The sequence below is a fragment of the Hylaeus volcanicus genome, chromosome 5, assembly GCF_026283585.1.
Source record: "Hylaeus volcanicus isolate JK05 chromosome 5, UHH_iyHylVolc1.0_haploid, whole genome shotgun sequence".
In the NCBI taxonomy this organism is placed as follows: domain Eukaryota; kingdom Metazoa; phylum Arthropoda; class Insecta; order Hymenoptera; family Colletidae; genus Hylaeus; species Hylaeus volcanicus.
Genome location: NC_071980.1, coordinates 4710469 through 4734718, shown reverse-complemented (window position 1 = coordinate 4734718; position 24250 = coordinate 4710469). Strand labels below are relative to the sequence as shown.

At 42.1% G+C, this 24250-nt stretch overlaps 1 protein-coding gene across 1 annotated transcript in view; it reads right to left on the bottom strand.

Moving 5' to 3' along the window:
• LOC128877270 (lachesin-like) overlaps positions 1-23258 on the bottom strand; it is a 72583-nt gene extending 49325 nt beyond the window's left edge. The window contains exon 1 of the mRNA XM_054124432.1: positions 22394-23258. Within this exon, the coding sequence (XP_053980407.1) occupies positions 22394-22550 (157 nt within the window). The 5' untranslated portion in view covers positions 22551-23258. The remainder of the gene's footprint in view (positions 1-22393) is intronic.
• Positions 23259-24250: the final 992 nt, after the last annotated feature.

Below are 24250 nucleotides of genomic sequence, written 5' to 3'. Positions count from 1 at the left end.
TCATTCCCCATTCCCACACCCCTTTCCCTCTCTCCCTACTTCTCTATCCCAAGCATCTCCCGAGGGGATACAGGAACGAGCGTGTAAATCAGGAGACATTCGACTTTTTAAACAGATTACGCTCTTTTCACGAGGACTGGGCGAATATCGTTTCGCGAGGTTCGAAAAACTGAAAGATTTCCCTAATGGTGCTCGCGAATCTTGTCTATACTTCACCGACCGAACTATGGTACGTCCATGCTGGGTTTCTTCGATAACATGGCCCAAGCCTAAGCTCTGCTCAAATTATATTGAAATAAGAAGAAATAAATAGTATCGTTCGATTCTGTTTTTATACACTATTTAATGTAGGTCAATTTACAAACTGACTTCTATTCTTAAGAATTCTTCTCAACTTGTAATCACTTTAAATTTATTGCAAGCCTAACCCATAAATTATATTTGAAAATGGGAACTCTCGTAGAAAATATGTTTTATCTTTCGAATACTTTACTATAACTATGTTAGCTACTTTAAAAATATTCGCTTCACCTTAAACTTCTTTGCCATATTTCTTTTACCATTAGCAAGAGAGATATTAAAGTGTTTCTATATATATTGGGCAGACTTTTTAAATAGAAACACTTTAATATTTCTCTTGCTAATGGTAAAAGAAATATGGCAAAGAAGTTTAAGGTGAAGCGAATATTTTATATATATATATAACCCATCTTTTATCATTCTTTTAGCATCAAAGTTCGTAAAGTTTCCTTGTCAGAAAACGGGGCAGCAACCAGATTTCCAATAGTTAGTTAGATGGCAGCAGACAATCTATACACCCGGAAGCAATTGGATTCCCGTCGGTCAGACATTATTAGTCACCGAGAGTTATCAGAGGCACTCTGCCGCCAGTTAGCAATAGTCGGTCTATTTAGTCAGTTTTAGAAGCACTTAGACTTTAAATAGTTTACGGCGAGCGATCAAGATCCATTAGTTAGTTGTTAACCAATCGAATGCACGGTCGCTTTAAAGAGCAATCAGGCTGGTATTATACAGTTGTTCGAATCGGACCTTGTTATCGCCCGTGTTCCACTGTTTTTATTCTCGAAACATCAATGTTCTTAAAAAAGATATAGGAATATCAATATCGAAGGAACAATATTTGAATAATAATATCGAAATAACGATATTCGAGTAATTTAACAGATATATTATCAAAACATAATAAAATATCTTTTCAATGATATTTGGGTAACAGTAGCGATAGATTGCCAGAGTTCACCATACACAATTCCGGAAAGCCTCGACATCCTGGCCCCTCCAGAAGAAACTCTGTGACAACCAACTGTCAGCTCAAAGTTTCGGCACTAATTACGTTTCATACTTGCACAAGCAACTACCCGTGAACGATCGTATTTCAATTTGTTCTAAATAGCTACCCCCGAGCAAACTTAATTGGACATGTATCCGACTGACACTCCGTAACAAAAAGTTAAACAATTCAACAGTTAATTTTCATTACAGTCTGAGCGCATGCATAGTTACCGTTGCAGACTGTAGGTCAGGAAAAGATAGGATGATAACGGAGTCCTTCTATCTCTTATAGTTGCGTATACTGTTTATTTGAGTATTCTTGATACTCGAGTATTCGAATGCTGTATTTTGATATTCTCACGTCGTTACTCAAATATCGTTAATAAAAACATGTCATCGTCTCACTATAACCTAGTGTTGTAATTAAATCCGAACTTTCTACTTTACGCAATATAGCGGTGTTATATGCCGCTGGAGTGGAAAGTTTCGGAAGAATGAAAGTACTACCGAATGGGATAAGCCAGTAGGATTTGAAATTTTATTATTTTAAGCAGCCATTGTAATATGCAAAGCTTGAACCAGCTTTGAAGGTGGGATTAGGAGGGATAGTCTACTATACATTGCTCATAAACTTGGCGTACCGGTCACTTCATACCAGTACCCTAAAATATCGAGTAAGTACTTAACTCCGACAACCGAACTTCCCTTACTTACTTGTATTTTGCTCCGGTGATTCTATATAAGGTCATCTTTTCCGAGGAGCACCTTACTTTACTACAGTTTCCAACTTCTATTTTACGTAATTTAGTTTACTTTACAACCAACAACGTTCCACGTGCGATGCAACCATACTCGCCTCCAAGCTTATGCATTAGACCCGTTTTAAAATTAATCTTTGCGTGAGACTGGGACTACACGACGAATATTGATATATTCTGATATTGAATTATACGAGTACCAGACTATTCGAACACTAGTCGAGTATCGAATAATAAATTATTTGAATACTGAACTATTTGAAAAAAATTCTCGAATATCAATCTACACAAATACTATTGAACGATAAAGTGTCTATGTACGCCAAGTATTCCATTCCTTTGATTGTACCTGAATATATGATCCCCATCATGATCCCCATCATAGACTCCCGATTCGTAATGAGTAAATCGACGTTTACATATCAACCCAATCAATATCAACATGCATAACGTATCCCAGCTTCGTTATTAACGTTCAAATCTAACCAAATTCACGAAATGTACAGCGCATTTCCCATGCAAAACTGTTCCGAAAACAAAACAGCCGGGCAACCCTCTATTCCGTTCCTGTGCCTCGCGATATTACCTCAAATAACAACCCCGATGTCTGAAGCGTGAGAACCCCAAGACACGGCCAGCAACAACACTTCATAATGATCCACCTCACTGCAGCGAATTAAGTCTCTTAATAGGACACGTACAGCATTAAACGCGCGATTGTAATAATTGCGAGAGTCTAGTTAAGAAGTTTAACGACCGCTGGAAAAAGCGGTCGTGAAGCCGAGTATTCCTCGAAGTACAATTTAACAAGATCGTTAATCCCCCCCCCCCCCCCCGCCCCCCAGAAGACTGTTACACCGGTGCTTCAACGCCGGTGTAATTTTGCATTGCTTCGATATTACCCACGCCTCTCGATAGCCAAGAATAATAACGTTCGCGATGGCATTAAGGATCAAAGACCGTGGGTAAAATTATTCATCGAACCGACCGAGGAACGATCTCGGACGTAGTGGTAAGTTTGATCTAAGGCTGGATTCGCCTAATTCGTTCTTAAGGGATTCTCTGATACATCAGAGACTCTATCGCGCGGACCAGTTAATGGAGAGGAAGGTTATCCTTTGGGACAAAGGGACTTCTCGTTAGGTCGCCCCTTTAACCGTTTCACTAAACTCTCGTGACGTCTTGAGCTTAAAATCCCGTCGGGCTGCTTGTCACTTCTCTACTTTCGGTTCGCTCGCTCATCCGTCCTTCTGGCATCTCGGTTCTTCAGTTCATCACACATTCCATTCTGGTAATTGAGAAATCCTCTGGGGATCGCCTCCCTCCTCCCGCTCTCTCTGTCTCTCTCTCTCTCTCTCTCTCTCTCCCGCCACTTCTCTCGTTTTAGAAGGATTTTCCTATCTGGGAAGTTCTTCGCTTCGTTTTCTTCATCAGATAATCCCGTATTACGTTTAACCTGTCATCCACAGATTTTATCGCAATCAAATTTTTTCCGTCCTTGCTTCTCTCGAACGTTTTTTAAATTTACTTCTTTCCGCGGTGTTAACGGTCGTCTGCATTGTCCCAATGTCGCGATACAATTTATTTTCCATTGCAGTGAGTCTGTATGACCTTGAGTAACCTTCAATTTCAGTCATTGCATTACTGGCTAATTTCATGTAAAAATAATGTAATGTTGACTTTCGCATCATTTTGTTCTACACCTTCGTCGATAAAAAAAAAAAGTCATTCCTCATCCCTCAAAATGAAGCAATTCTCATTCAACGCTTTCTCCCTACCGTTAAAAACAAACGGATTATTCGGGTGACCTGTTTAAAGTGCTTCATCCACTATATACACGTTGATTGCCTGACTACGAGTTAGGATTCTTGGACTACGCGAATCTAATTTTCGCGCTTTTTCAAAGCGCTGTTTGCCAGGTCGCGTTAAAGTGTCGAAATCAACCCTTGAAGTTTGCTTTGCTCCGCGGCAACGCGTTTAGAAAGCGCGTTATACAGGAATATGGTAAAAGACACTCGAGGACACATCAAACAGCCAAAATGCAGAACACGTCGTAATATAACACGTGTACCTAGTTGTTGCTGTCATATAATCAGTCGCTGCAACGCTCGTATAGCATGCAAAGTATATCAGATTTTGCTTCGAGTAGCCGAGTTTAATGTAAAGGAAGAAATAAAACACGTGGAACGATTCGAAATGGAACGACTTCGCGTGTAAAAATAAATAAAATGTGTGTAACGACGGTTCTCGTAAACAAGACCGTTACGCTGCATGAAGATCACGAGATAAAAATTGTGTGAAACAAGTTGTGAATGATCTAGAAAGTCGTAGTTACAATAAATGTCGCGTACGTTACGGTTCAAGTGAACACGAACAGCAGGAGCAGAATGCTCGAGGAAGGATAGAAGAAAGGTAACATGGTCACAAGGAGAAACGTTCGACCGTTCCTTCCATTAATCCAGCCACGTGGTGCAACCGCTGGACCTATCAGGAAGTCCTCGAGGAAGGAATTAGGCAGGTCTCGGTGTAGACGTTCGGAGCTTATCACGAAGTACGGAGCCATCGGATTAAGACGCGCACCTGTCCGCTATTTCAATTATTTCGAGCTTCACTGGACACCGTTCTACTCGTCCTTGTAACTTTTTCCCCTCTCCTCTTTTTCATTCATTCCCTTCTGCTTTTTCGGATAGGGTCCGTTCACCCTTCAGCTTCTACTAACTTTTTCCGAGTTTCCGTTGCAACCCACCCTAATCTACGCCTGACTACTCACCCGCAAACATTGGGTAAACTGATCCCTTGAACATTGTGTCATCCGTGGTGCATGAACTACGGTTGGGGAGACTTGTTGAATTTTGGTATAAGAGAACAGTTTTCGGATTCAGGAATTATTATACGAATATTATTTCAGCGCCATTCAAGCACTCTGTAAACTCTCTTATTCTCAGTTATTTTCACGAAGATTCTGACTTATTAATTAAATTATTTTGTCTCCTATGACAGCATGTACAGAATCAATTGAACCTTGCGTTTTCACTAGAAGTATTCTTTTCGGAGACTACTGGTGCCCCGTCCTATCATCCTCCCTACTACTTCTAAAATCCTTAGACCCACCGGAGTTTTCTTAGCTGAGTTGGCACAAATGGTTTTGCGGCTGCAGCCTTTATTTCGATACTGGACAATCCTCCATGTGCTGAGTATACCTTGCAGTTCAAAAGTCTTAGGACACCTCCCGCCCAGCGTAGATTCTACTCACGTAGAATCCACCATGTGGTAGATTACCTTGTCTTCCGTGGTAGTAGGAACGGAATCATTTGTCTTTCGAAACCTTGCTCTATTATCACAGCTACTACTTCAAAAATCCTTAGAACCGCGGAACTTCCTCAGCTGAGTTAGCACGAACGGTTTTGCGGTTGCAGTCGTTATTTCGATACCGATTGACCCACCGTGTTCCGAAGATACACGGCAACTCGGAAGCCTTGCAATGTCCGCTATTTGCAACGAAGATTTTACTCTCTGCGATGAATTATCTAATCTCTTATCTTATCATGGAATCATTTGTCTTCCTTAACCTTGCGCTATGTTATCATTACCTCTGCTGCTTCAAAAATCTTAGAACCACGCAGAATTCTCTGAGTTAGCACAATTTGAAGCTGCAGACGTTCTATCGATAATAGTCGATCCATCATGTTCTGCAGGTGCACTGCAGATCGAAGGTCTCAGACTTGGAAGTTTCGCTGCTTTTATAAACAAGAGTATTATTTACGATACACAGTTAGTGGCAATTAATTTCTATATCGGTATGCAACCTCTGCATCGGCATCGATTCGTTTCTAGGTCGACGTTAAGCCAACTGTATCCTTCTCAATAACTGTATCGTTCCTAGTTTCAGTTCTAAATTTGAATCGACCGTTGTGTCTTTGCTCGAACTTCACCCGATCGCTCCGGTGCGCAAGTTTTGCCAAAATCTCTCCTGAATGCTGAATTCTGTGCGACGGCGAACTAGTCTGATGTCTCTTGTCGTCGCATACGATGACTTTGCTCGATTTTCGAATAAAAGTTTGCATCTATCGCGGTTCAAGACCGAGTTGCACGACTAAAACTTGCCATATGAGTAGAGAATTGAAAAATATTGGAAAGTTGTGAAAGAAGCGTTGACGATTCTGAGCTACGGTTTGCTTGTTTAAGAAAATATATCAATGGCTACGACGTTCGAATACCATTAGAATGCCGTTTGGATACCACTCGAATTCTCTTCGAATGCTTCGAAGTAGGCATTTCTCTCTAAAGCTAACATGCTACGAAGATACGATACGCTAGACCCTTTAAACGTCAAATCAATAAAAATGGAAACAGCCTGAATAAAACTAACCCACGAGACCAACCTTATTTTAATTATTCCCTCGCTCGATGATACCGAAAACCGCGAGAGTCGAAATCTCCTGGAGACAAATCGCGGGCAATATCACCCAGTTTAGCGGTACATTGTCTACTCAACCTCGTCCTCTTTCCCCCGATCTTCGCGCCCTTTTGCCGTCACGGTTCTCCCGCAATCGCAACGTTTTCGAACAACTTTTCTCCTCGCGGTCCCCCGCGCCGCACGCGTTGGTTAAAGATTGTTCGCCAGGCGCAAAAATGCAGCATCTCCAACGGCACACGATCCACCCTTCGCCGAGGGTAGTGGAGAGGGGTGGGCAAGAGGAGGGCCATTATATCTTCCGCACGAATAAACGTAGAGGCATCCATCTAAGCGGCTCCCGGAGCCCGCGGAGATGGCACGAAAGAAGACACGAAATTAATTTTGATGCTGTCAGCCTCTTCCCAACCCCTCTCCGCCAGGCCCTCCCCCTTCGTCCCTACCGTAGCTGAGTTATAATTTACTATCGTGCCGAGTGCTAAGCGAGTGGGTAAGGTCGACGGAAGTACGAATCGGAGTGCAGTATTTTAAACTGACCTGGATTCCCTACTTCGACGATGGAATGGGTGCTTCGTCGGGATGGTCCCAACGTTTATAAGTGACTAATGGAAAACTTAAATGAATGAAAACTGACAACTGGGCTATGAGTAATTCAGTTTGTGAAGTATAGATAGCGGGAGATAACGCGATAGCGTGCATCGGGTCATTTATTTCGGCGTTATTAACGGTGTACGAGCTTCCAGCCCTGGAAAAATATCATTGTTGCTCGTCAGTCGATGCGGCAATGTTTTTTCAGGCTAAAGACGCTAGCCGGATGATTGTCGCGAGAAGAGTATTTATCCAAGTTCCAAGGAAATTTGAGGAAGTTCAGAGATTAAACAAATCGACTAATTCTCCTCTTTAATGTTTGATAGCGATTAAGTATTAAAGGTTGATCGGCTTCTGTTCGTCTGGGGTAAAATTTACATTTTATGTGGAGGTATTTTTATTTCGATTAATGTAAATCGAACAGCATTGAAATAAAATAAAAAATTAAATAAATAAAAATGGAGTACCACTGGGAAGTTTAAATACAAAAATAAATGTTCGATATTCAATATTCATTTAATACTACCGGATAATCGCCTTCTGCTCGTCTAGAATATATACATCGAGTGGGCAAATTTTTATAAACGTTCATTAATCGATCAATTTAAGTCACGAAACGTTGAAGTAATAAAAGATGTAAATGCAGTACTACCGGCAAGTTTAAGTACCGAAATAAACGTACGATTGCAAACATCTCCCGCGACATTCATTAATTCACACGAAGGGTTTAAAAAAAAAGCTAATCGTGAAGGAATATAACAAGTCGACTAATCGCGGACACTCGTTCGATCGAGTCCATCGCAACGCAATTTGCAAGACGCGCACTAACAATTTTAAACGCGCTGGGGTCGAGCGGCGTGGGCCAGCAATCAATCATGGACGAAAGTCACAATTAGACGCGTGAGATCGATGGCCGCTGTAAATTCATAAACGTCACTCTAAACGCGACGAATTTTAACACCCGACTGTTAGGAACGACAACGAAACAGGAAATTTTTGTACGAGCCCGTCACGAACGAGTTCCGATGGTTCTATCGCGACGACGAGTTGAAAAGTGGAAATACAGATACTTTAGCCAATTACCATCACTTCTCATTTATCAACATATAAAAGTATCATTTGAAGAGATCAATTGAAATTTAGCTAAGTCTCGACCTACTGTCCATCAAGCTTCCCCTCCCCTTTATAACCGCCACAGGGGCTGCTTCAGTCACGAAATCGGTCTGGGCGATAATACCGTTGTTACCGTCCCAGCAACTCGACGGGCGCAACGACTCTTTCCGAAAATTTCAGTGACAACCTAACCCAAATCAGTCAGTACCGCAATCGCGGGCGATGCCGATGGCTGTGAGTCGCGGACAGATGGCCGCGAGTGGAAAAGAGAAACTCAACTGTGGAGAAAAAGGAAAAGGAACGCGGAAAGGCATAGCGAAACGTTGCGCGCATCGCGACGAGCCAGAGAGAGAAAAGACGTGGAAAAACGAGGGAACCACCTCGGGGCAAAACATCACGTTCGACCTCATATGGAACCAGAAAGTTGTACGCCGCGCAAAACAGCCTCGAACCAATTTTTTTCCTCCGTCCTCCTTCCTTCTTGCCTCTCATTCCGTCTCCGCCCTGTTCCAAATATATATTTTCCATTGCCCACGTCTCGCGACAGCCTATGGGCAAACATCGAAACGAAAATGTATGCGATCGTGACCGACTCTTGGTCTCTTCGCTATAACGAAACGTCCTTCTGCTAACAAGAGGAGGGAAAAGGGGTGGTTAGAAGTGGCAGACGTTGATTGCGATAAAGTTGGTATTCTGACGGTTGGTCCGCAGCGATGGGAAATCTGGGTGCAATATGTCGGAATAAAAATAGATGTCTTAACAGTTTATCTAGAGGGAGGACATTTGTACGCTTTTCTAATTCTAGTGTTTATCTTCTGGAATTTATTAACCTGGTTCTTGATTGCCTGCCCTCGATGCTCCGTTTGGTGAAACAGACGAGACAAGTGCCATTTTGTATTCTGAGAGTTCGTTACACATAATAATTATACCGATAAGGTATAAACATTCGAAGTACATATTTTGTACAGACCGCGCAGTTACGAATAAAAAGTCTCTTCTTAAATCCAAACAGTACAGAAATACCAATACCAGAATACCAGGTGGAATGCTTGCCAATGAAAAGAGGTGAATCGATTGAGATATTAATTTGAAATGCCAAGAATTACACTCATTAGCGGTTGAATAAGAGAATAGTATTAATATCGGTCGGAATACCATTCCAATTCCAGGATCGTTCCAAATTAACCACCCGATAAAACTGGCCAATCAACGCGGGCCATTTTGAGGTGGCGCTTTTAAATAATGAAAGCGTTATTTTGTCCATTTAAATATCACAGTGCTGAAAACCGCACAGCTACTGATTAAATTGAAACAATGCCCAAGATGTGGACGAAACCAGTGACAGAGGCGACGAGAAGTCTCCTCGTTTCGAAACATAGTTACATAGCGACTCAAGTTTTCTGACACGGATGTCGTATAACGCGAGAATGCTGACTTGCAAGCTCAGCATTCCGCGGGCCAATGCTCGCGAACCTTGACCTATTCACGTACATATAAATACACGTCGAATCGACGATACCGATACAATAGTCGAGAACCCCGATAATTGCAGGGGAATGGGAGAAGCTCGTGCATATGTGTATAGAGACACGTGCAAGTATCGGGATAAGCATTTGCGGTAGAAGCAGTGTAGGCAAAGTTCGTACTACTATCTATTAAACAAAATTTGGTCTCTCTACACTTCGGTTGGAGAAAATTGTACGGCAGCTCGGCTATCGTTAGTAACGTATTCGATGCACGTCCTACATAGAGGCGTGTAATTAAATATGAAGCTTGATGTGAATGGAAAAATAATGCGCATAATTTACCATGAGAATAACGAACTCTCGATTCTATCGTATCGAAGATATTGAAAATTGTTCTTAATTTTATCCATTATCCACGTTGACATTATCGATCCGGGTAAAACTAGACGCTCGTCTAGCTCGTAATTATCCGTGAATTCCATCGCGATGAAATACTTTTCGCGTGTTTATCGTTGCGCGTGTCGTCAAGTATAATCGTTGCTTCTGGTTGCGTGCACTGTCGCAAAATACGACAGTGTTAAAAAAAAACAATAACGATGATTCATCAGGCGCATTTCTTGCTAAGAACAATATACTTTGTGCAGAAAATATACGTTGCGAAAATTTATCAGAAAATTAGCGTTTTTTCTTTTTTCTTAATTAAATCCTGCACGGTTCGAATTTTATTTTATCCTTTAAGGATGAAGCGATTAAATATCTCGCGAGAGGATTCGAGTCATATGAGGTCCTTGCAATAAAAGCTTTAAATTTGTGATTTTGGATTACCGTCCTTTTGGCGCCACTGAATCATCCAATGCTCAAAGTCAAATGGCTAAATACCGTGGTATCGAATTGCTTTGGAATCTCCGATGCTTAATCGTATCATTATTCCAGTCACTGCTCCTAGTTAGTGATTGACGTATCATAAACCCACGTGTCCGAGAAATTTCGAAAGCACGTGCCGGAGGGAAACGTGGTTCTGCTTTCCAAACGAAGCGCACGTGGAACTTTGCACACTTGCGCAATCCGAGTAGCATACTCGTGCATGCAAATTTTGCGTAAGAACTACAAAAATGTCTCGCAGGTGTTCTTACTCGCTCCACTTGTAATCTGTGAAGATGGTCTTGAAGGAAAAATTTAATCTCGCTCATTCGACGTTAATTTCTGCCTTTAATGTGAAGCTCGTGGAAGTTTTCAGCCGTACGAACTAGAACTCGAGATCACTGGCACTTTGCAACCCCTTCTGAACGTATTGCAACTTGCTTCAAAACATATTTGATCAAGAAATTTTATCGCTGGTGTTTAAAGGGTCTTAGAAGTACGAAAAAAAAAATATTCAGGACTCGCTGTATAGGGGCTAAGGGATAATAAAATTGATTGATAATGATTGGTAAATGTAGAAATTCTTTCGAAGAGGAAAACTTTTGCAACTAAATTATGATATCGCGCGGTTCTCAAAACTAAGTAACATTGTAACACGGTGTTACATACTCCGAAGACCTGCTACTTTACTGCGTATATAAACTTAATGATACTTTCGAAGAAGCTTCGAATGGGTATTAAAACTTTCCCGAAGTATCAAATATGCACCGACACTGTCGTGAGGTATCAAATATGTATCGATGCTCTCGACGAAGTATCAAATATGTACAGATTCTGTTTGTCAAAGATGGGGAAATTTCATTCGAATAACGTGGGACGAATAAAAGTACCATATTGGGGCTTATTCCATGGATTCGCTCAAAGTTAAATAATTTCATTTTATAATATAAATTATAGCGCCTTTTATTCGTTACTCGAAAGTGGTGTATGATCTTATAATTGGTAAGTATACTAGCTTCGATGCTAATGAGACATCAGAACAAGTAGAAACAGCGAGCAATGGTCAAACACGCCAGACAGCCAGACTCAATGGCACAGTGTGCCGTAAGAATGATCGAAATTAACTTCCTCGAAAACAATGCAATTATGCCACGTAAGTGTCTACCTACAAACTTATGTTTTGATTGGAACACAAAATCCTAAATCCTTCTCAAGAAACACTGTATATTCGACAATAGGTATCCCACAACATTCAATTATACGAACGTATCACGCAAGTTTCCTGTCAGCACCCAAAGGCGTGCTGTGGTTACTTCCAGGACCCACTGTATATCGTTCACGGAAGTTTCGAGGGATATTTAAGCAAAGCCAACGTAGGGCTCAAATAACACCGAGTCGAAACCTCGCGGCGATCGATTTAATCGAAAACTTGTCGGAGGTAACGCATTGAATTCCCAATACCGGTCGTACCAGCGGTACCATTACTAATGAATCATTTCCAACTTTGAACACAACGGCGTACCAGAGCATAGACGAATGTTCCAGTTACCACTGCCGATCGTACAATTTCACCGACGTAGAAAAAAAAAGTATATGATCGATAGCGTTAGGGGGCGGGCGTCCGCGACGGCGTGCCTGAAACGACGAAAATAAATTTGGCAAATGGTCCATTTCCCTCGAGGAACCCGGGAAATTCATACCACGGACGGTTCGCGTTCAAGTTTTCTTAATAACGGAATCTGGAATCCCATATGCCTCGGCGAAGTATGCACAACCACCGCTCGTGCAATTCCTGCCGCTGCGATTCGCCGCGGTGTCGCCCGATTTTGAACCTCGTGCCAGCTATGAGAATTCTTTGCTACGATTTTCGTCAAAATTGACGGTATTCGTCGACTTTACCCCTCTGTTACTGCGATCAAACATGAAGGGCGTGAAAGCAATGGCGAGAGGGTGTCACGATTTTGAATGATACGTAGGATATTAAGTAGATACAGATGTAATCGAGTAATCCTATTAGCACAAGATAATAGAGTATGCAACGTACTGTTGACCAAAGAAGAAATTCAAATTATTCGCATAATTCTTGGCAGAGGCACCAACGGGATGAACTGGATCAAGAGACCCATACTTACTTTCATAAATTAGACAGCGGAAAATTGGATTTTTCCCAAAATATCTAGACAGCTCGTAAAAGTTAACGAGGCTTAATAAGGTCAATCTTAAAAAAGAAAGATAATATCTATTAAAATTCCTCTATCCGGTAATGCTATCAACTCAATCGCGTTCAATATCGGAGCACGGTTGTCATTTAAATTAAGACAGGAAGGAAAAAGTACTCGATAAAACACGAAACATTTGTTTAAATAAATTCTGGATAGCTTTAAATATGAATTACTTTTCGAATTTGTCTTTTTATCAGCTACGATACTACGATAATGAAAATATCCAATTCAATTAAAAAGAAATTCCAAATTACATTCCTTCAAGCAAAATCCTAAAAGTCGCTCGAAAAACGACGTTTAAAACAAAAAGTCCCTTTGAAATTAATTTGCATCGCCCAATGAATATCTAATCAGGCTGATATATCGACCATCGACGACACATATGCGCTCCGTCGGCGTCGGTGTCGGCGAGAAAAGTGATTGAGTACGAAATTCGATCAATGAATTCTATTCGACAAAGTTTCAATTAACCGATTTGGCTCGATGGAATTGTTCGTCTCGAGTGACTTTTATCCGAGAGAAATCAGGCTTTCGCGAACGAAACGTGCATCTCCAATTGAACCAAAAAAAAAAAAAGTAAAATAAAAAAACGAGAGAAATCAGGGTTGCTAAATTTCACACATGGAGATAATTAAATATCACGTGTTCGCTTTCGGAGTAATTTGTCTGGGTCTATTTGCACGCGCGTTCCCTTACGTAGAAGTGTATTATTCTAGATACGCGGAGGTTGAACGGGCACGTGTTAACGCAATAACTGTCTAACCAGTCAATCACTTTATTCGGCAATCTATATTTTGATGTTAGAACGTGATCGGGGCCGGTACGTGACCGGAAACCTTGTTTCAAAATTTTATACGTTATAATTTGATTGCTTTCTATCGAACGTTCTAACCGAGATTAATTCTTTTACGAAATCTCGATTGATTATCACGATCAATTATCGAATATTATCTGCTTCTAACCTCGAATCGAATCTAAATTTTATTTTATTTTTAATTACGTTAATTAATTAATTACGTTATTTCTCAAATAAATTTATTCGTCCAAAAGGAGACGCACAATTTCTACACGCTTGCGAAATGTAATCGAAATCCGATTAAGTAAAATAATATCTGAAATATCGTTTTCAGAGACGTAAATTTCAATGAATTGACCTGAACATTCAATTAGCATCGCGGAATCAAAATGAACCAAAATATGAAATATAAATACATATATTGCAGGTACGACAACATTCATGATGGTGATCAATAATTGAAGCTGCAATAAAATAACAAAACGTAAATGTAAATATAAAATTTTAATTCATTGAAAATTTCGCTTTCCATCGAACCTCTGGTTCTTCCTTTGATAATTGACGAATTTTAAGCATTTTTTTAAATATTCGTTACCAGTATTAAACCATCTATTTTTTAAAGAAATGTGCTAGTCAATCTTTTACCTGGCACTTTGTTCCTGTAGGTTCACTTTTTTTATCATCGCTAGAGAAACGTATATACACGCAGGCGATCTTAATAATGCAAATGCGGGAAGTAAAAAAGGAAAAATTGTGGAAAAGGAACACGTGAATCTTGGGCTTGATGAAACACAGAATTGGCAACAGCGTGCAATATAAGATATTTCTTCTCTCCTATCTTTCGTTCCCGTGCTCAAAGGGCGGTATAAAATTTTTAAGAGGAGTCCGCAGCGATGTTGCTTTATTAGTTCCAAGATATTAAAAAATATATATATATATATAAAATTCCGAACGACAAGACATCCTTGTCAAACGAATAAGTTCGAAATTGCGTGCAGCTTAACTCATCGCTTAAGAACTTTCCTTTAAAGAAGAAACAAAGTCAGCCGACGGAAAATTATGCGAATTGTCTAGAACGCCCGGGAGTAAATTCGAAAACGAATAGAGTTCTCCTTGCCAAAGGTGCGAAGTTCGTGCCTTCGAGAGCCTCGTTCGAAATATTCCTTATTCTCCAAAGCGCGATGGAACTTTCGAGCATAAATAATTAATTGACATTTGTCGGAATTGTAGCGATATCGCTTAACGAGGAACGAAGCGATTCAAAGGATATTAACGAATACGAGAGAATTAACAAAAATGCAAGAATGTATTTACAGATTTTTGAATAAATATCTAAATATCTAGCGATGCTGCTTCGCTCGTTTCACATAATAACGTCGGCGTCGTAGGAAACGCGAAGATCTGGCTCCGCGTCTTATTGTGTTGACACGCGGGATTTAAACGTTAGTCGGGAAGTTCAAGAAAATTTTCTCGGCGAAATTAATAAGGCGAAACTGATTACAGTCGAAGTATATTATATAGAATACGCGTTATCATTAACATGAAATTCCGCGAACAGGGTCCTTTGTATGTAGGTGAACCGTAATATCGAGCGATATTAAATTTCCTCATCAAGATTCTCATTAAGTAGTCAATCTTCATTCGCGGAATGGTCGATATTACGAAGAAAAAAGTGTGTCCAATCGAGAAGTCGAGCAACGATGGATTTCGAGTACAATACTGGGCGATAGGTTTTAGAGAACCACGAAGCTTATTCGAGGCACGCGATACCGACAATGTTGGAAACTGGGAACAGATAGAAATTTCTACTTCGAACATGTAGAACTGTATACAGAGACATGTGTATTCAAGTTAAGCTAACACGTGGTAAACTCAAATAGTTGAATTTGTAGTATTTGTACACTCAAACATTCGAATTCGTACTCTTCAAATACTCAAATATTCAAATTTGCAGTATTCGAATATTCAAACAGCTGACTTCATAGTATTCGATTATCTATAGAATAAGTAATAGAATACTTTCAGCCCTAGTTTCAACGAAGCATACGAGAGAGAGAAGGTAGATCGCGTTTCAGATATTTTTCAGCTCCCTTCGGAAGCTTTGATTTAATATTCCACGAACATATACGACACACTATGTGCAGAAATATTCAGATTGAAACGAATCAATAATTCTATTAATAGGAAGTATATGAAGAATTGCAAATAAACCATGTACTCATATAGCTGTATATTCCATATTGGGAAGAAACGCATTAAAATTTTATACGAGGAGTACTGCGCTGAAAGCTATTAAGTTTATTTTTACCACGAGCTACGTTCAATTTCAAGTTTTCTTCTTCCAGACATTGGTTACCAGTACCAACCATTGATCGGTTGATTATTACGGTAAGGAAGGACTTCAAAGAGGCTGATGGATCCTGGCAAATTAAACTTTCTACAGTAAGGATAGCGTTCCCGGCGAAGGAAACTTTTCGATCGTCGAACTTCTAATTCTTCTCGTAGACAGGCACAAATTCCGATTTTTCAACGAAAAAGAAAAGACACGTTCGCGATGGCGCGGCGGAGTCTCGCTGCACGACACAAATAAATTTGACAACCTCCGCTACCCACCTCCCAGTTCATACACTTTCAAGTTACCCCTAGAGACCTGGCTAATTCATACCGCCAGCAGAGCACTGAAGTTTTCTTCATAACGAATCCTAAATTCCACTTTTTACACCGTTCGAATTACTCAGAAATTCAAAACAACCGTCCAACTCATACAGAAAGCGTTGCACACGATTTATTTTAAACCCGAAGCCTTTCAATTTTTATCTTCCACCTATTGTTTTTCGCAATCCATTTCATCGCATATCAAATCCAAAAATGGGTTTCCGAAGCATTACAAAAATATGAACGATCACTACAGCCACGCCATATCGCAGTGTATAAACTTCTATCGCCTGAATCCTAATCCACCCCCGCAGGGTGGCACGAATTCCGATTTTTCCACACATATATAAAAAAAAAAAAAAAAAAAAAAAAAACACGGTCGAAGTCGGGCTGGGCGACACATATAAATTTGACAACCACGACCAACCCACCCCTCATCCTTTCCCCTCCGTTTACACATTCTCAAGCTACCGGCGGGGACTCAGAAATTCATACCAGCGGGCAGCGTCGAAGTTTTCTTAATAACGAATCCCGAATTCCGGCTGTTCCTCGAAGTAGGTCGCGCTGCATGCGATTTCCCGCGGTGGCGTCGCGCGCTCGCCCCCTTTTTCCGCCTCTACCCCTTCTCCGGTGGTTCCTCCACCATTTCCACCTCACCCCTTTCAATCCTGCACATACCTAACGCCACCTCACCGAGTGACTTCTGTAATGCGGCAAGATAAACCGCTGTCTTACCGTACAACTTGTTCCCCAGCGTAAGTTACACACGTTTTAGAAAAGCGCGATGGAGGAAGTGACTCTGCCTCCCCCGTGCCAGCGACGAGCAGAGAAAAAATACATATTACATGCGCCCCACGACTGCGCGTGTACACGTTGGCCCAGTGAAAAGAGAAATGTGTTTGTGTACGTGGAACGAACCGCGTCGTGTTTCAGTTTTGCATGCGATTTGGGAATTCGCCGGCTTGAAAATATTCTGGACGGTCGTTTTGATGAAGAAAGCAACACGTGGCTGGACCAGGTATTTGTGATTAACATTGTCGCGGTTGGGTCTAATTTAGAATACAGCGGGGACTTCAGTTATCGAAGGAAATTCGAGGCGCGAAGTCGTGCGAGGATCGAGGTGCTCGGAATACCTTTGCAGTTTCTGTACTGTGACACGGGGTGAATAGAAACAGTTCCTGTAAGGCTAACTAAAAAAAAATAAGTTTCAAATTTTCAAAATAATTTGTAACCTTTGAACGGTTCCGTCAGTTTCGGCCAAAAAAGATGTATACTATAGAAGAAATAGAAGCTTTCTCTGGAGTTTCAAAAATATTTATATCCTTGTGGTACAGCTACCATACTTTATATTTATAAAAAGTGAAATATATACAACTTTTATATCGTGTAATATTTTTCATTGAAATATTGAAATTTGTCAGTTGGAATAACATAAAATAAGATAAATAGAAATAAAGTTTGAAAACGTTATGGTTTGTAAAAATGTTTCGTCCCTTTATACTATAGTCAATTCGTTGTAGAAAGATTCGTTGGAAGAAAAACATTTATCATTGCCTATCGAGGTATTACTCTCAGCCAGCAATTAATAATATTTGTAAAATCGGAGAGACATTAAGTTCGCTTCGAACATTTTTCTCTGTAGAAAAGTAGTCGAGTAGCGCAACTTCTTTAAATGTTTGCGTACAAAAACTAATGGAACTCATTGCGATGTTTATCTAGTATAATCAAGCTTTTTGATACGGTTCGTAGATAAACAAGGCCGTTTTATAAATACTTTGAAATATTACTTTACTGTAGATAGATAGTCCTCTATTACCAAGCAATTGTTTTTGCTATTTTTCAAGTTCCAATTTCTCGACGATCAAATTGATTAACTTTGGTTCGAAATATTTTTTATCGTATTATCAAAACTTCCTGAGAAATCATGTGGACAGATTTGTGACGCACCTTGTATACAGGGTTAAAACGATCGAATAATTTTTAAGTGGCCCCGAGTTAAGACCTCGTGAAACCACGGATTCGAGGTCGATGAGCGTCCGCCCGAACGAAATTATAGATGAAAACGATCTATTAGCGTAAAGACAGGATCGGCTCTTGGAGGCAGCCGAGGACAATGGAAGGGTCACAGCTGTGAATGAAGGAGCAATGTCTCCAGACTTTGAAAGAGACTCTGAAAGCTGTCGCCAAGGTTACACGGTGTTCCGGACTAATCACTCCGGCGACAAACTAAAAAGACAAACGGAACAAAGAGTCGCTTAGTTATGAATTGGAATGTCCCCGGGTATGCGAAAGGCTGCAGCCACCGCCGCGCTGTGTCGTCTATTTCGTCGCACGCGGAAACGTTAAACCGCGTGCAGCCGACAGGAATACAAGAGGGCGATGTAAATCGCGCCCGGGGTTTACACGTCTCGAAACAGGAAGGAAGAGGGCGTTGGGAGTGGGAGATGGAGATGAGCAAAGAAGAAAAGAAGCGCAGACAAAAAGATGTTTCGCAGGGGGGCGGGGAGCTAAACTCTGCGAAAATACGGTAAGCAGCCAGAGCACATGGCCACGTTTTCGCTGCTAGGATAAAAAAGTGCGCTTGGGTATGAAATGACTTTTCGCCCGCGGGGCTTGAAACGATGAGGGGTTGAACGATCGCTCCGAGGGAGTACATTTTGGGTCCTTTTTTCGCCGTAGGTTGACCTTACGTATTAAGGGGCACGAGATCGGATCGTTCGTTAAGCTGCGACAGTTTACGTGCCCGTGGATCATGACACTTCCCGTTCGCAATTTTCCCGCGCGCTTTTTCTTCCACCCCCTCCCACCAGCCGCTCGCAATTTGCTCTTAATTAACGGCGATCCCCGCCGTTTTTCCCGCTCACGGAATTCAACGTGGCTCATTCGTTCGCTCGTCGCCGACATCTGTTTACGGTAATCATTACGTTCTACGTAACTGGTTCGAGATTAAGGACGCCCGACTAATTGTACGAGTTGCTTGCACTGGAGTGTTAGAACCGTTCGATGGATACAATTCGAACCGTATTCGAAGATTTGAGTGGTATTTAAATATTTGAGGAATCAAATAGTATTCGAACATTTTTTTATTCGACTGATACTATTCGAAAACCAACATCTCTTTTCTCTTATCAACGTCTGCCTCTTATTAACCCTCGTCCTGCCCTGCAACACGAATATTATAATAATTTTTCGGAACGCAACACGCTCCCGGTCCATACGCTCTTCGAGCACGAATCGTGTACGTTTGGCGAACACGGCACGTAATAGGTTACGCAACAACGGTTGTGGTTTGATATTTTGTCGGCCGTGGGAGAAGGGGGTTGTCCATCGCGAGGCAAGTGCAAACCATCAACTGTAAACAGAAATTTTTAGCGCTGGTTCACACCACGCGCCATTGAAACGTTGTCGCACTGGTTTAGCGGGGATAGACATTCACGGATGGTATGTCAAAAATCCGTTTTCACGTTTTTTAGCTGTCGATGCGTGTTATCGTACGCGACCCATAGTCGCCCTGTGCGCCGGTCACACGGTGCCGTGACTTTTGCACTGAAAACAAAAATGGCCCGTTACAACGAAACGGGAGAATTTCTCGTTGATGGTGTCCCCCGTGAAAAACACCCTGAGAGTTTCGTCTTAAGACCACAATGAGGGTCAGGATGTCGTAGATATCAGCACCTACCACAAGACCCTTTCCGGGGTCGCGTCGATGTTTATTCATCCGAGTAAGAACCTCCACCGACGTGGACCTTACACGTTACGATGTTTCGCGAGCGGCGATTGAACCTCGTACACCTAGCGCCGGTATTTATTTATCTGGCCAAGTACTTATTCCAACGTGGACCTACGTTACAAAGCCTAATGGTTCCGAGTATGTGGGGATCGATTCTGGAATACGTAGCGTCTGAGTTTATTTATCTGAACGTGTACCTATGTAGGCTGCCGTTAGGGAGCCTAATGGCTAAGAAAAAGAAAAAACGGATCTTACGGTACCTAGTGGTAGCGTTTATTTATCCGTGGAAGAATCTGTGACAACGCAAACCTACGCTGCAGACCTCGATATTTGGCTAAGGAAAGGAGGAGATCAGACTTTGGGACATCTGGTGCTGGAGTTTGCTAAGCAGCAACTTAGGAAGTACTCTTATTCGAGTTCTTACTCAAGAAACTTATTCAGGTAGTTAACACTAGGTTTATGGAGGTTCAAAGTATCTTTGCTGTATTTTTTTTTTTTTTTTGGACATTTACTTTCTAAGGGCTTTCTGGTCACGTCTATTAGTATCACGCGTTGTATTGGTTATATCACAAACAGAATTTCGAAACTAGAAGGCTTCTCTTCGCCCAGAGAAAAACTCTAACGGCTAAACAAATGAGACCATTCTTAAAACAGCCAATGCTGAGTTTATTTACCTAAGTCTGGGGCGTTGAATAAAATAAAAATAAAATGTATTCCACACGTCCTCCGTTGCCTGTTCGATTATATACGCGATGACAGAGACTTTTATTTATAGCGCCTACTATTATCATCGCGTGTATTCGCTTTTGCACGGTTTTATTACGCTATTAATGTGTGTCAATCGAACTCAAACCCGGCACGAATGTTTCTACGCCACTCAGGTGGTGATCAATTACGGTTCCTATAATCCTGCGTTATTATCTGCCGATGAATCGTCGATCCACATCGATCAATCCATATCCGAGCAATGGGGACTGCTGAACAGAGGGATGTCTAAGTCATGTGGAACACAATAGTGTTTTGGTTGGACCGAGTAATGAGTAATTATGCGGCCATTAGGTGTGCGAGTTGTTCAAGTTTGTTTGGCAATAGGAGCAATGCGCGACTGTAGCTTACGGTAATGGTCCAGATACGATTACATCCTTCTCCTTGTATCTGCCATCGTTATGAACTACAGTTGAGAAGATTGCTCGTATTGTTGAACAAACTTGGGCGATATAAAATGTTACACTGTTTAGAATATAAGAGATACTTTTATTTCAATATCATTTCTTTATCTATTTTTATAGAAATACGGGTTTGTATAAACATTCGCAGCTTGAGTCTATTACCTTCGTGAGTATACTAGACCTGTGGCATATTCAACCCTTAGTTACTCGCGTGCCTCAAAATATATCTGTACCCTGAAAATATAGGAAAACGTTTCAAAAGATACTAATATTTTTCTCCTGTTCTGTTTAGTGATATAAGACACTAAAGTGGGCGATCAAATTATTATGAACACTTCAAAATTACCATTTACTCGAAGATTGGGTAACAATAAAACTGGAAGCACGCTTAAAATGATACTCTTTGCATAAATATATCAAAAGATAAAGTACACGTTACAACGTGTAGAAGAAAAGCATACTTTAATTTACCGTTCTTCATCTGTGCATGTAAAAACATAAATTTGCATAAACATCCGTAGTCTGGTATTAACAAAGCTGATTAAACTAATGACGAACACGGACAGCGTTTCATTAGCTCCTCGACGCGAAAACGTTGCGGAGTTCACGAAACGCGCGGGCACTGGTCACGGAAAACTTCGTTTCTGCGACATCGTATCTCATGCTTTCAGAGTGCTGATTATTTACATTGACATGAGAACCAAATCGACTATGTCAGTAATTCACTGATACGTTGTAAGTTAGATTAGTTACTCTTAGTAACAGAAAATTGCATTGTTCAATTCTAAAAAAAATTATGAACGACGATCCACGATGCGATGTGCATAAACAAATTCATATTTTACAGATTTAGACAAGGAATTGAGAATTTAGAATACGCCGCTGGCACTTAGAAAAATATGCTCCGAAAGGCCGGCGGACTAACACGTTTAGGGCATTGTCTTATCTTCTGAACGGTGCAATGTGTATTTTATCGTTGTTATTTTATATATTTATGCATTCATGCTCATTCTCCTACATTTTCACTCGTGATAAATGCATAAGGTTGCATTTGACCGTTCTAAAGAAATTTATGAAAAATCAACATCCACACTGATCTGCACAAACACATGAGTAGACTGCGGATGTTCGTGCAAATACGTATTTTTACAGATTCGGCGAAGAATTGAGATTTAAATGAAAGCACGTCTTGTTTTCTAAGCGTGTGCTCGTCGTCTAAACATGCTTCGTACGTTTCCCCAAATTTACACTTGCCATAAGCGCCCAAACATCCCCAGTCTACACACGAGTATCCAATAGTTCAGGATCAAGTTTGTCGTCGGACTTACCCTGATGAAAGTTCGCGGCACGGTCAAGATTGTGTCCACTGGCGTGCCCCATGCCGTCGATTCCCAGCAACATCAACATCAACGTCAGCAAAGCGATCATCGAGATCGTCCCCGAAGCGTGAACGGCACGACCTGTCATTCCTGCTCGTCGATTCATTCGATGGTGATCGACTGGGATAAGTGAGACGTCGGCCAGATCTCGTGACAGTACGACGAATCTTTCGACGATTCGTGGGGGGGGTGGGGTGCTCAGGGTTCGATTGCTCGTGTCGGACTCTGTATATCGTAAATCGGTTTGCGATTAGCGCACTTGATGCCGCTCGGAGCGCCTTCTGCGTGCGAGGCACGTGCTCCGAGCAGTCCCCGGCCGAACGACTGCGTTCATCTCCTCTTCTCGTTCCTCTTCGGGTTCTGTCGATTGGCTTGTGGGCCTCCTTCGCTTGTCGATGCACGAGTAACGTGAAACGATCACACAAACGGAGTCTCTATCCGATCACTGAGTACGCATAGATGTCAAAAAGACGATCGCGTCGAACAGGTCTCTCTCGGTTAACGTCCCGCGAAAAAGCGACGTGGCTGTGAACTTTCAAGGCCACCGACACCACAGAAATACGTATCTGCCGTACGTATCGATAGGAAGAGGGTTCACGACGAGCTCTCCCTCCCGAGGCTGGTCCTGGTCCCTCTGTCCCGGGCCGTAGACTGTCTGCTACCTGGAAATCCTCGGTGTACGGAGTATGCTCCTGCTTTCACCTCCACCTCCACCGTCCACCTACAACCCCACCTCCGAAGGCACCACTTCCACCCACCGCCACTCGCCGCCGATAAACTTCCTACGGGCACCCTCCGACATCCACCACCCTCGCTTCTCTCAACCCTCTGCCGCCTGCAGCCCGCACCAGGAACCGTCTACCGGCTGGCGCCTGCGCCTAGCAAACTGTGCCCTGATGCCCGGGCACTGCTGCTGCCACTGCTGGTACCTCTGCTGCTTTCTCGTACCTTCACAAATCTCTCCTCCTCCTCCTCCACCTCCACCTCCACCGTCCCCAAACCATCGCGTCAACTACCCCCTTTCGCCGTGGCTCTTTCTCTCTATCGTTGAAGCTGGTTGTCTTCTTCTGTGCTTCCCTTCCTCCTCGCTCTCCATCCCACTTTTCTTTCTTCGTTCCTTTCTCTGTCAGTGGATGTCTATGCCTCGACTCACCGCCGTCTCCACCTCCACCTTTTCTCCTCCTTCCAGCCCCCACCTCCTGGTGATCACATCTTTCTCCTTCTTGGAAAAGCTCCGTAGGTGGAAGGCTTCTCGCTGGCCCCCGTTTCCCTTCGAGCTCATGCTGTTTGAGTTCCTGTTTCTTTCTTCGTTACAGCTGCTCCGCTCGACCGGCTCGCCGCATCCCTGTTACCTGCCTCTGGGATGTCTCTGGTACCAGGTAACGAGTTTCGTTGAACCAACTTCCGGGACGTACCGTGGATCGCTGACACGGCGTGCCTATGATGCCGTTTAATTTTCATCGCGTCGCTTACGAAGATGCACGCACAAGGAGACACCTTTCGACCCTCCGTTGGGTTGCGCTTTCGTCCTGGCGCGGGGATTACCCGGTTGTATAATCGAGCGATCGGGTGTTTACCGGCTTGGGTAATTACCAGAAAGAAGATGGCTTCGCGCAGGTTCCTGGCCTCGGTTTGGAAGGTGACCGCTGCAGATACAATTTGGGATTTCAACGACAGGAAAATGTTGGCGAGTTTACCTCTCCTGAAGGATTCAATACCGAAACCACCATACCGGTCAATTTCATTCCTGTACTTTAAATTTCCTGTTGACATCACTCAACTATCGACTATGGATTTACCACAATT